At 42.7% G+C, this 14,105-nt stretch overlaps 1 protein-coding gene across 3 annotated transcripts in view; it reads left to right on the top strand.

Annotated features, from left to right (window-relative positions):
* The window catches only part of GFOD1 (Gfo/Idh/MocA-like oxidoreductase domain containing 1), a 66,685-nt gene extending 53,822 nt beyond the window's left edge, over positions 1–12,863 (top strand). For 2 of the 3 annotated variants that reach the window (XM_038174430.2, XM_038174431.2), the window contains exon 2: positions 5,409–12,863. In XM_038174430.2, the coding sequence (XP_038030358.1) occupies positions 5,409–6,328 (920 nt within the window). In that variant the 3' untranslated portion in view covers positions 6,329–12,863. Of the gene's footprint in view, positions 1–3,081; positions 3,221–5,408 lie in introns of those variants that run through there. The other variant, XM_072033227.1, reaches the window with a different exon arrangement.
* The last annotated feature ends 1,242 nt before the right edge of the window (positions 12,864–14,105 follow it).

Genomic DNA, 14,105 nt, shown 5'->3' with positions numbered 1-14,105 from the left:
GGTAGCGACTGCTAACTGATGAATCTTTCTGGTGTTGGTGAGGGTTTTGATTATATGCCCAGACTCCAAATGAAGTCCTTTTTGATTTTCTTGTGAATAGGAGGAAGAAAAAATATCGTACTGGGGCCTCATGTCCTGGGCTGAAGAGATAGAGAAGTAGTCTTGCTCCAGTCAGTGGTGGATACTTTAATTATTATTTTCCTGTGGAAATAGGGCTGGCCTTATTTGAAGCAATCAGAGCAGCGGGGAAACAAGCTGACACTGCAGATTGCAGATCTGGGGAAGTCTGCGCCTCACAGAAGCGCTGTACGCCCCCCCAGGTCCTGTGCCCAGGAGCTCTGCTCATTCCTAGGCTCTGTAGCATGGGGACATGATAGGGACAAAGCAACTTGGGCTGCTGGCAGCTGAGGGGTTAGAGCCTTCTGTGAGATGAGGAATTGCAGACCCCAGGAATTTCAAAATCTGGATTTAAATTTCTGATCTAACTCCTTACTCTTCCCTGTACTTGCATAGAAAAAAAAAATCAACTGCTGCTGCCCTGACCTGTATCTACTTGCCACTCACTTTTGGCTGTTTGGCTTTCAAAATTATCTCCACATCACAAGGGCTTCCTTTTTTTCTGAAGTGAAGGCTGAAGTTTGCAAATAATCACATGACTTCCTAACAAAAAAAAAAAATACTTTTGTGAGGTGGGTGACAAACTGTTAGATAATTGATAAAATCTGACTTTTCAGCCTAAGATGCTAGATAAATCTTCACTCAAAACAATGGTAGCAGCAATGATAACAGAAAATTTTATTCTCGTTCTTCAACTGCTTCTAGCGAACTGGTTGGATACACACGCCTTCAGAAATCACTGTTCTTAAATAATATTCTTAAAATACATGCAGATTTGTGTATAAGTTGTTGAGGTTTTATTTAGAAGATCAAGGATAGTCAAGGTGGGCCATTCAGACCTTAGCCTTCCTTGTGAGACACTGAGAAGAGAGAAAATACTGATGTTAGTAGTGGTTTTGTTGTGCGGACCTACTCTGGAAACTTTAGCTCATTTTAAAAAGGAACCAAGCAGTTGTCAGACCTATAAGTCAAATTCTCTTGCGTCATTTTGTTCAAACTCACATCCTTCCACATTTTTAAGGACTGTGAGAGCACATTGTACCGAAGTCATTGGCTTTGGGATCTGGTCTCTCTCATGGATGGACCAGATCCCTTTTTCCTCTTTTGCTGCTGGAGGGTCTCAGAGGAGCAGAACTATTGGGGCAAATATAGTTCCCACCTCATGGCCTCCTGACATGTGGGCACGTGTGGCTCACTGGCACCACAGGGTGGAGCCTGTTATCATATCATCACAGAATGGCTCAGGTTTGAAGGGACCTTAAAGACCACCCAGTTCCAACCCCCTGCCATGACCAGGATGCCACCTACTAGATCAGGTTGCCCAGGGCCTCATCTTCATCTTGAACACCTCCTTCTTCCCAAGCTTGTCCGGGTCCCTTTGGATGGCTTCCGTTCCTCCTGTTGTATCAACTGTACCACTCGGCTTGGTGTCGTCTCCAAACTTTTTGAGGGTGCACTCAACCCATTGCCTATGTCATCAATAAAGATCTGTTAATGCAGATTCGTTGCATTTCTCGCTGTCTGTGCCTGGAGCACCAGGGGATGGAGAGCGTCTGAGGCTGATAACCTACATGGCAGCTGTGCATGGACTTCAGAGAGTCAGCCTGCACTCCTGGGAATTTTTCTAGGAGACACGTTCCCCACATTCCCCAGCGGCAGCTTTGGTCTCAGGAGTGCTGGGCACAGGGGTGAGCTCTCCCCTGTTTGGTGCCACATCAGAGAAGTCCCATGTCACATTCACCACCTGGCTGGCACTGCACTGTCTGTTTTTGAAGGATGGCCAAGCAGAGAGACTGAGAAGGGTATGCAGAGAGCTCAACAAGAATAACAGTAAATAAGTAAATTAGGTTATTTTTCTTCTTCAGTTAGCCTAAGAACTTGAGAAATCAACTCAGGAGGGAAGTGTGTCATTTCATGCAATGAGCTGTATTTGACTCTATTGCTTATCACCATGGATAAATATATTGTGCTTTCTTGCTGAAACAAGCTGACTGCACATCCCTGCTCTTACGTAACTGATGAAGCTCTGTCAGCTGTAGTGTGATTGTCAAAGATGTGTGAAATGGCAAAACACATTTACAGAATGACAGGGGGTAACAATTGCATCTCTCTTAGGAAGTCGTGGCCAGGATTATACCCCAACCCTAGGCCAGGAGAATGGGAGTGGATGTTGTGTCTAGGCCAATTGCACAAGAACGCTCCTTCAGAACCTGCAGGCAGAATCACACATCTGCACCAGGCTGTCAGCATTGAGAAGGGTGATTTTCGTTTCACACTGCTCTCTGGTCTGCATGTGTCTGCTTTAGAGTGGCTCAAAGGGAAAAGGTGCCTTTTTTTTCTGCTTTTGTGAAGGGAGCACAGAGAGGAGAGCAAAAAACGATGGCAATTTGATCATCCAGTTTCTTAGTCTAGTTGCATAAACACACCAGACTATTCCTGTAAATTAAATTAAGCAAATCTTTCATCTTCTCTCCATGTTTCAAGAAAGCTAATGTGTCTGCTTTCTGATTTGGAGCTACAGAGAAGACAAAGATTTGTAGTGTGTACACGCTCAAGTGCCGAACAGCTTCATACTGGAAGAGCCTTACACAAGCTTTAATGGAGTATAAAAGCTTTCTGGGCACCAAGCAAAAATCTGCTTAAATCCTTGACAGGGATGAGAGTGCAGCATGTATTATCAGCATATGCACAGGCTCTAGGAACATTTGCATTTTGGATTTGCTGTAATTAACAGGTTTCAACCTTTTCAAAAAGGTTGAAATGGTGAAAGGAGTAAATACAGAACTCCACATTTTCCCTGTCTCCATAGAAATATTGAGGGCTCTTCCCTTTTCTTTGCATGTGTGCCTGACTTACATTGATCCTAACAGCAATTTTTCTTGAATATAAGGAAAGTGAAATCCCCTAAGCTTCTCTTTCATATTTATAATCATAATTTGGTACTTACATTATGACAGCCCCAGGTGTTCCCTGCCAGTCAAGGACCAAGCCCCCACTGTGCATGATATTGAGAACACTGCAAAAAGTTGTCCCCAGTGTCCAGTGCCCAGTGAAAGGACACCCTTTTCCTCACATGCACGTGTAGAGCTGCATATCTTGAGAGGTGAGTGCCTGCATAGACCCCAGCTGAGATGTGAGAGACATCTCTGAGGCATTATGATACAAGCTGCGCTGAAGCAGAAAGTTGAATGCGTGGCTCAACGGTCAGATCATGCTGTAGGGTGTGGGGGACAAGTAGCTGTTTCAGGACGATTTGACTGCCTAAGATTTCTCTTATTTTGATAACTAATTTGCCAGACTAAAATCTCTCTGCAAAGAGTATTAGTGATCTGTATCCTGGCATACCTGGAGCTATGAGGGGAATATAGGGTGGGTGGATGAATGCAGTCTCTGATATCAAAGACATGCAGAAAAATATTATTCAGGAGCAGGAAAAAGAGTGCTGTAAGATTGAAAATATCAACTCAGTCGCCAATAGTAGTCTGTAAAGATGAGAAAGAAAAGTGAGAAAGGAAGACCATGGCCATTGAGTAGAGGATTCCTATCTAGTGTGGAAGGAAAGTGAGTATCTTTGTACAGATCTGATTATGTAGAAGGTAAATAGAAGCAAGTTGAAGGAAGATTTTTCCCTTTTTGTCTGTTACTAGATGTGAGTGCCACTTCAGTGGTCAAAGCCCTCAGTCCAGTTTCAGCTACTCAAATAGCAGCAGACAAAAACTGGGAATTAGGCAGTGTGGATAAGTTGGTTATTGAATGATTGGACTGTGACCCTCTTCTTGCAGTCAGGGCTTTAAATATTCATATAACCGGGCTCAGACAGATCCTTGCCATCTGTCTGTATTTATTTGACTTCATCCAGACAGCTCCAAAACATGAAAAACTTTATCCTCATAACATCTATTTAAAGAAAATGGAGTTTCTCCTCTGTCTTAAGAGACAAAGAATCAAAACACAAAGAGATTTAGTGATTTACCAGATTTATTAATCTGGACTCCAGCAGACAGGATCGAAATTCAGCCCTTCTAAATGCCAGGCCCAGCTATAGCCCCAGGTTCCCAAGGCAGAAATCATATTTAATACTGTAGGGTGTTGTATGGCTCACATAATATTGCTCATTAAGAAAAAAAAAATGATGTATGTATGCAAGTATAAAGGCAAGTGGAGACTTCAAAACTTGTCTTTTTCTTTTATGCCATGTCAAAAGCCTTAAATAAAGTACAGGCCTTGTATAAAGTCACTGCTCATTTACGCTGGTGACAGATGCCCCTGGTCTGATGCCTCTGGTTAATTAATGCTGAACCTGGGAAGACGCAAAGTAATTTTTCCTTGGTCACATCCTGTGTTGCTCTCCACAAGCTAGTTACTACTATAGTGCTTCAGCTGTTACTTTGCTTCTCTGTCACTATGTGTGTGTATGGGTACAGAATGGAAGTATTTGACAAAGAAAAATCAACAATAAAACCATTATTCATGCATCTCAACCTGCACTGCATTCAGCTGCACACCTTGATGGTCAGGTAAAACAGGATCACTGTGCAAGCTTCAGTAAACACTGTGCACATATGGGCAGTTCTGTGAGGGAACAGATTGTCACAGCTACATTTGACCTGTTTTGAAGCAATTGTATCTCTCCTGTGGCACCGTGGATGCAATGATGACATTTTAGCAGAACTCCTTCAAAAAAATGCCTGCCATTGTCAGAATAGCACAGCATTTTGTAAGAAGAAAGATTTAGATTTTAAATCATGCAACAAGTCCAGTCTGAATGGAAAGGATGACAGAGCAAGACCATTGAGAAGACCAGCCCAGACTTTTTAGTGTACCTACATTAAATTACTGTGGACGTGGGGTTGTGTGACTCGTATGCCTCAGGGTTTTGAATGTGAAGCTCAGATTCAGCTCCTGGAAGCACTCCCTATAGGCAGGATATCACAGAAGAGACATTTGTGAGATGACAGAGTTGAGGGATTTAGTTTTGTGCCAGCTCCCAGAAGGTGGCAAATGTGCAGTAGTAGTCCACTGTATCTTAGCTTACTTTCTTATCTGTCCAGACCCTTGTTTTCATGCTATTTTTAGGCAGGAGTGCATTTTAAGAACCGAAAGGAATGCATTTTCACTGTGGTGCTAAAGAAACTGTTACATGTGTGCCAGAGGGAATCTTTGTGCCTTTAGCACAATATTGAAGTATTTTTATTTTGAGGATCTTTCTCCTTGACTTAGTCTTTAAGAGTAGCTGCGATGCTCTGAGTTATATATTTTTGTTGTTGACTTCTTTTGTAAATGTTTTTCAGGCATTGGAAAAAATGTCATCTGTGACCGAACAGCAACTCCCCTGGATGCCTTCAGGATGATGACTGCGGCTCATTATTACCCAAAGCTCATGAGCATTATGGGGAACGTCTTGCGCTTCCTGCCCGCCTTCGTGAAAATGAAGCAGCTGATCCAGGAGGGTTATGTGGGGGAGCTGCTGGTGTGCGAGGTGCAGGTTCACAGTGGAAGCCTGCTGGGCAAAAAGTACAACTGGAGCTGTGATGACCTGATGGGAGGCGGAGGTTTGCACTCAGTTGGCACCTACATTATCGATCTCCTGACCTTCCTCACCAGCCAGAAGGCCGTGAAGGTGCATGGCTTGCTCAAGACCTTCGTGAAGCAGACAGACCACATCAAGGGGATACGGCAGATCACCAGTGATGACTTCTGTACGTTTCAGATGGTTCTGGAGGGTGGCGTGTGCTGCACGGTGACGCTCAACTTCAATGTCCCTGGGGAGTTCAAACAAGACATCATTGTGGTGGGTTCGGCAGGCCGGCTGATTGTAATAGGCACTGATCTCTATGGACAGAGCAACAGCTCTCCTCAACGGGAGCTCCTGCTGAAGGACTCCACGCCGGTCAGCAATTCCTTACTTCCAGAGAAAGCATTCAGCGACATCCCATCCCCGTACCTCCGAGGCACCATTAAGATGGTCCAAGCTGTCCGGCAGGCATTTGAGGGTCAGGACGACAGGAGGACCTGGGACGGGAGGCCTCTCACAATGGCCGCCACCTTTGACGACTGTCTTTATGCCCTGTGTGTGGTGGACACCATTAAAAAGTCAAACCAGCTGGGGGAGTGGCAGAACATTTCGATCATGACCGAGGAGCCAGAACTGAGCCCGGCGTACTTAATCAGTGAAGCCATGAGGAAGAGCAGGATGTCTCTGTACTGCTAGCTCCACTCAGCTCCTAGGAGAGAATAGGAACCAGACAGCTCTTAAAGGAAATGGTAACTCAGCCCTTGTGAAGGGCTTGGGCATCTTGCAAACAGCAGAGGATATTGGGGGAGGAAGTACAGTGTTTGGATCAACTAAGCCCGTTGGTGGCGAAATACCAAAGTGGTAAGAAAGCAATGCCCAAAATGGATAGGAGAGTTAAGAGCTGACATAACTGTTTTAATAACAGTATTAGCTGGCTGATTGGAAAGATAAATCATGGACTCATCTCCTGCTTGCAGGTGCTTCAGATTATCCAATTGTGTTTACTGTGAAAGGTTGGGAAGGTCCTTTAAGATTTTCCTGACGTACCAGAGGGCTGTGAAGGTACTGTCATGTCATCAAATTTTCTGTAGTGTTTGACATGAATGGTTCCTAACATGACAGCTGACACCACCATGCTGTACTACTGCACCTCTAACACACAGAGTAACAGGACTTGGTGTGAAAGTGTCGGGTGGTATAGAAAATCTTGGCAGCTCACTTTTCATACAGCTTTTTAGGAGCTTCTATGTGTTGGTTTAATTAGTTGTTTTGTCATTTCTTTTAAAGCACAATTAAGTAGAAAAATACGTGGCTTTTATGAAGCAGCCCTCAACCACAGCGCGTATGCCGTGGTGTTAAGGAAGCGAGGGCCTTCTGTGAGCTTACATTAAGCTGCAGCATTAGCTGTACAGATTTGCTGATGAAAATGGGTTGTGCAAAACCTTCATGAATGTCAGGTGGCATGAAACAGTAGTGCTGGTGGGGTTTATTATACAGCTGAACTCAGGCTAGTCTTATGAAGGTTTACACTCAATTTCCTGTGTCTGGGACTCACTTTTGAGTGAATTCATCTCGCATTTCGGTTTTAGGTGGAAAACAAAAAAAACAGAAATCCAACAGAAAACCATTTGATGCTTAGACAGTTCTTTTAAACCTTTGTGAGCTCTCACTGGAGACGTTTACACCAACAATTAATTTCACATAGCTCAATCCAGAAGGTTTCACGCTCACCAAGTGGTGTGTGTGAGTCAAAAAAAAAAGGGGGGGGGGGAGAAGATTTCCTGTCATTTCCAGGGAAACTTAAGACCCTCACTTCTCTACCTGCTTAAAGTAGCTAGCTATTGGTACTGTAGTAATTGTTCCCTGTCGTCAGTGCAGGGGTGGACAAACTTTTGATGTGTTTGTCCTGTCCTTTTAAATGTTTTAGATTGCAGTCATGAAAGAATATATTCTTTCAGTTCTTATAAGAATATAGTGAAAGGCACATGTATTATCCCAGTAAATGGGGATACTGCTGTTCTGCATAAAGCTGCTCCTGTGCTTATGTGTGTACAGCACTAAGTCTTTAGATAGGAAAGAAGTAGAAAAAGCATATAGCATTAAATCATTTTAAAATTGATGAAAACCTTTTCAGTTTGTATTTTTTATTTTGTTAATTTTGTCTAGGGAAAAGAGGAAAACGTTTGGATTATTAACTATTATTAACAATTTGGTAAATTAAAAGAAAATATGACTCTCTTTCTCAAGGCCATTAGATTACTGTTGCCATTTTAGGTTAGAAAGAGAACAATCAGAATAATTTAGATTTTTTTTAAAAAGCACTAACAGTTTTAGTATTTTTAGGAGCACTAAGGGCTTCTGAAGAGCTCCTTCAAATGACTTCCTCTGATTGCTGTATCCTCCTGCCTGTCCTGTTCCCACTTTTAGTGCTGCAAATTAGGAAACTTGAATCCCACCCCAAAATTACTAGTGTGTGCTTCATTTTTAAAGGGTGTATACGTGTGACTTTTCATTAAATACTCCCTGAAGTGTAAGGATGTGACTAAAGAAGAAATGACATGATACAAAAAAAAACACAACCAAACAGAGAATTGCTTCTACCCAGATTGTTCTGCCAGTTCTAGCATTTTTCTCTGGGGCACACCGCTTCTGCTGAGGCCTCGGGCAAGCTTTCATCTTTCCTTCTTGGAAGCAGCTCTTGACAAGTTTGGATGTTTTTCCTAGAACTGATTTCTCTGAGAATTCCTGTAGTAGTATCTGTGCCAACTAGAATTTCCCAATTGTAATTGTCGTGGTATACCATGCTGCACAGTTCTAGCTCTTAAAAATGCACAAAAAAAATACAGGAAATCAAGTTCGATAAAGAAATCCTCTCTCCTGAAAAAATGAATTAGCCCCAAAGGGATCAAGGGAGATTTTTATATTGTTAGGCACAAGCCCTTTATTGAAAATGCTGGCAATTTCAAATTATGAATGTAAGCCTGGTGGATAAGTAAACATATGTCTAGTTAAATATCATCCCAAACTGGAACTAAACATGGACCAAAATGTTAGTGAATCTTGCTTCTTAGTGCTTTGGCCATTGTGCTGGAATTGCTGCTCGTGTCTTTGCACCTTGTTTTGGTTCACAAATGTGGACAGCTTTTCTTATCTGCATTTTATTTGTTTCCATGTCTTTCTGGGTTTTGTGATGCCAGCTGGAAGAAGATATGTTGGAATCATAGACAGCCCCTCTGCAGTGAACCCAGGCAAAATGCAGAGAATAGGGATAGTACTACTGAGCTTGACCTTTATGTCCTGGATCCAAAGCTTTAGGTGACACACATTATCCATCCCCTCTGCAGACTTACCAGTGCAGATATTGCTGCTTAGCAGAAATAAAATCTAATGCTTTGCTATCTGATTTAATGCCATCTGATGCTGGTATTAGTACCAGCTTACCAAATCCTGTACAGCTCCCTTGGTGAACACAGTGGTGCTCCCAGGATGAGCAGGGGCAGGGTGGGACCTCCTCTTCTGCCAGCAGCATAGATGTTAGGCTAGATTTAGGTGAACTTGTTACCTCGCTGGGACGGCAGCAGTAGCAGCATACGTGCAGGATTGTATGACATTTTTTCCATTCTCAAGGAGGTGAAGGTGCTATAGTGTCGCTTGTAAATACACTAAACTTCCACCTGGCTAAGAGGAGCAAGGACTTGGTTTATTTGAAGAACAGGTATTAGTATTCTAAAAATAAATGTTACTTTACAGTCTGGGATCTTTCTTGGCAGTATGAAACCCTCTGCTCTTTTGGTACAGTTGAAAGTACATTGAATTGCCCTAAGCAGCCTCTGGAGTTCACGCTGGGTTTAAGGATTTGAGCAGGAGTTAGAAGAGGTGTACTTGATTGAACTCAAAGCGGTACTGCACCAGGGAGCATATGTTTGGAATTGCACTTTTAATGCTGTTCTTTAATGCTGTGCCACAAGATTTGAGATGAACACTGCTAGAATTGGTGCAGGCCTAATAGCCAAACTGAGGCTACTGCTGGAATTTACAGTAGCCCCCAAGTGAGCATGTTCATACACTAGATGAGATATGTTCATTAATCTTTCCTAGGGCTCCTGTAGAGAGGCTCTTTCCTTTGCCATTTACCTGTGCACACTGTATACTGAACATTATGGTCTGTTGCCAAAGACAAAAAGAACCAAAGGGGAGAGCCTGGGTGAAGTGCTCTGCTGCTCTGCAGGGATTTCTTCCAGTACTGGGATGGTCAGGTGAGAGACGATGTCCTATTTTCAGTGGGAATTGTATGGGCTCCACAGCAGGGGAAGGGCAGCCCTTCCCTGTGTCCCTGTGCAGCAGCAGGGGAGAGCTGAAGCCCTTCCAGGTGCAACAGGGAGAATGGTAGTTGCAGCGGCGAGTGGAAGGAAGGCGTGCCTGCAGCCTGGTACCTCTGTGCCCATGCCAAAGGGGAAAATGGTGGCGCAGAGGGTGAGATCTGCTCTGCCTGAGGGTGAGAGCAGCAACCTTGATCCACCTCTGTGTCAGGGAGCCCCAGGAGGGGCCCTGCCCTTGACGAAGCAGCATCTGTTCTGTGCTCTTGGTAGATGCACGCACACCCTTAGTGCTGACCTCGTTCAAGTTCCATGCGGAGATGAAGAACTCTGCAAGAGCTTTAGGGCTTCCTATTTCTAATATCTTGCATGTTTTAAATTAGTAGTATTTTAGCTGTGTAGATACAAAATACTGAGTAGAGATGATAGGTCCTTACCCATGCAGCCTATAAGGCAGAGAATCAGGGCTTGCATAGACAAATTTAGGCTCAGGATGGACTGCTGCGGAGTTCATCCTTTGCTTTGGCTGAAAACATGAGAAATTCCTGCCCAGCCAACACAGGGCAATCAGAGGCACTCTCCACTTTGTTCTTAGTGTTTCCTTCTTTTGGGTAGCTTTTGAATCACAGTGACTGTACGAGTTAACAGCTGTCCTGGAAGTTCAGCCATTCAAAAAAGGAGGCTTTTCTGCTCTGTTTGGTCACAGCACAAAGACAGTTCAATTCTGTGTTACGTTGTTAATTTCTGTGTCCATACGAAGGGGAAAAGACCCAGACAATTGAAAATGACTACCAAAAAAAAGCAGATTTTATTTCATGGGTAAAGATAAACATAGTATTGTGTCCTCACAGAGATCCAGAAATTGCTGATGACAATTTCTTGTTGCTGAGAAATTTTAGATTTGACTTTTATCTATTACCTTCAGTGTAAAGTATTACAAATTACAGTCTCTTCACTGTTAAGTTCTGTATTTATGGTGGTTTAAAAGCATCCAGTAGATTTTGGGCTTTGTGCAAATACCCAACGCATTGGCCTGATGCTCCAGTGACCTAGTGATGTACCTTTAAGTATGTATGAAACTCAACACTGGACTCTTTGACCTCTGTAGTGCTCTTGGGGTGTTTAGGACTAGTTGTGAAATGTCAGGATTATTCAGGACAGCAGTTTCTTGTTGAAGTTTTTACTTGTGGGGAGCAAAGCTTGTAAATTTTAGAGATGATGTATGAATGAATAATAATTGGCAGTCATTTCTGTTTCTAAATTTCCTCTCTCTTGAGCTGCTGGTGAAGTCTGACCAATAAAAACAATTTCCCCTTAACAATAACTGCCCACTTCCATTTGCTCATGAAAAGAAATTTTCAGTAGACAGGACTGTACCTAATGCTGCATTCATGATCCTTTGTCATAATCTCATGACTTATTGAGCGTATGAAGCCAGAGCCCAGGCAAGTAATAGCTTTTTTAAGTCTGCCAAACAAAGAAATGGGGTTGGCAAGTGAAGGGTATCAGCTTAGGTCAAACTGAAATAGCTTCTATTCATCATTTTCAGTTAAATGAGTAAACAAAATCGCTGTAGTCAATCCAAAATTGAACACAAAATGTGTTTGTAGGTGGTCTTTTTTATTTTTTCTTTTGGGATTAAGTTCCATTTTTAAAGATCACTGTTTTGAAATGAAGTTTTAAAAAAATCCATTTTACTATGTTTTGGCATGTGTGAAATTAACCATTTGGAGTTGCAGGTTTTTAAAATTGTTTCAAGTTCACACTTCAAAAAATCCCATCCATGTTCAGCTGCCCTTGGGCAGGTTTGGCTCTGAACCTGTAGTCTTGCGGTGTCATGCAGTGACCCCATTCCAGCATCTGAATTTGGCCATCTGGGTTTCATTTGTGTCTTCTTGTGGCAGAGGGGAAACTGGTTCATTACATGGTGTTAGCTGTAGATGGTCAAAACACTTTTTGCAGCAGTGCCAGCCATCGTCTTTAAAAGCACTTAAATCTATTAACGTGTTTACTGTGGTCATTTACGACCTTGCAGCCATGTGCTACCATCCATTACTCCCTTTTCCTTTTACACCATCCATCAGGCTTGCTTGCCTCCCTCTTCTTTCCTTCTACTGCAAGTCACGAGGCGGGTCTCTCTCGTTTCCCACTAGGTTTACTCTCAGTCTGTGTTACACATGGCATACAGGGTACTTGACTTGAAGTAACTTCTAATACAAACTCAGTAAAGATGTCAACAGCGCAAACCACTCAAGTACATGTACATGGCATACCTGATGCCCAGCTAGGGCAGGAATCAAAGCTCCCTGCTGTGCCGTGCTTCACAAATTACACTCACTGTTTCTGTCTGTACTGGTTTTCTTTGATTTGATTTTGAAAATGGGAGTATGTTCAGTTTGTTGCTGTGTCAATATTAAGTATATATTTATTGTTTTTCAGACATACATACATATATATAAATACTATGTATATAAAATGTCAACGCATGGACATATGTACAGTAGATATTTTAAAGAGCTATTTATCAAGAAAAATAAGTGTTAAAAGTAAACAGAGTTTATATTTTATATATTATGTAGATAGGAAAAAAAAGTGTTTAAATTATAGTAGGACTTTTGGGGGCGGGGGGTGGGGTTGGAGAAGCGGACAAGGACTGGTTCTAGCATTTTAAATAGCCAAACTACTTTGTACGGAAGCTGCCTGCTGTGCCTCTCAGCTGCAATATCTGTTTGTTTCTTCTTCTGGAAGATGATGTGCATTGTTACTTTACATTGCTTGGGGAATGTAGTTAGCTTATTCTCAGCCAACTGGTATGTGCTGCTTAAAACATGGTTTTCTGGTGTTCTGCATATTTTCATTGATGGATTAAAAGGATCTTAACTGGCAAATAAAGACATAAAAGGATGTGATCTGAACTGCCTGTCGTTTTTCCCCGCAATTGTATTGGTAGTAACCATCACTTTCACCAGCTTTCTAAGTTGAGCGCATCTGAGAAAAAACAGTCTTCGTGTTTGGGGGTGGGGGCTGTGGTGTAAGGAAAGAGGGGAGACAGAATTAGCAAGGAGCTATTTGAAGGCGTAATGCTACAGCAAGGCCTGAACTAATGCCTGCTACGTGGTATGTCCTGGGGAGACAGCCCGTTTTATTGCCAAAGGGTGCCATCAAAGGCAGCGCATCCAGGGGCATAGCAAAATGGGGGCGTAGTACACCCCTAAAGAGCACAGCCTGGAGATCCTTTCAGGGCCCTTCTTACCTCCCCATGGATGTCCTGGGATGCTTTTGCCTTCCTCATCCTCGGCTGCCTCCAGTGACTTCCCCAAGCCTACCCAGCCCTCACTCCCATCCCTCCTAAGGAGCTTTTAACTCCAGCCCCTCTGATGCTGGATAAAACCTCACTGAGTACAAAGCAGAAGATCATAAGAAGCAGCGGGAAGGATTCATTGCTTTTATGACTGACTGTTAAAAGGCCACAACATCCCCTGTGCTGCTTTTTCTATTTTACAGCAGAGTGTGCAGAAAGACATCGGGTTCTGCTTGTTCCAGAGCTCACTCATTACCCAGACACCGGGACAGTACAGCGAGTCTGGGGCATCAAACTGTGAATGGGGGGGAAACCAGAACCACTTACAATGCACCCCCACACCCCCAGATCACATGATCTTGTGATTAGTATATATTTATATATATATATATATATGTTTTATGTATATGAAAATAGAGTGGGTATAGCATTTACTTCAACCCAGAAATGCAGCTTGTTTGTAATATTTACTACTACCATAGCATCTATAATATTTTTTAAATGTACCAATGTTTATATACACATAAAATGCGCTTTTATCAGTTTTCATACAGATTGTTCTCTTAGACTGAAGAGGAGGAGAGCACGAGGCCAAAGAAGAATTGGTGCCCAGAAAGACTGAGCATAACCTTGCTCAGTCAGGCTTCCAGACCAGCATCTCCAACTGATAAATTAGCCACTGAAATAAAACAGGGCCAAATTTTATGGCGTATTCTTTCAAATCAACTTCATAGTAACATCAGGCCTACTTCCATTTCAAAAGCTAAAACAAAAATATTTGGAAAACAGCACCTAGGGGAACAATTCCTATGAAAGAAAATGTCAGAGATACAGTGGGATTATTAGTACCTAGTTC

This window comes from Anas platyrhynchos, chromosome 2 (genome assembly GCF_047663525.1).
Source record: "Anas platyrhynchos isolate ZD024472 breed Pekin duck chromosome 2, IASCAAS_PekinDuck_T2T, whole genome shotgun sequence".
NCBI lineage: Eukaryota > Metazoa > Chordata > Aves > Anseriformes > Anatidae > Anas > Anas platyrhynchos.
Note: the sequence above shows the minus strand (reverse complement) of the source record. Positions and strands in the feature narration are given on the sequence as shown.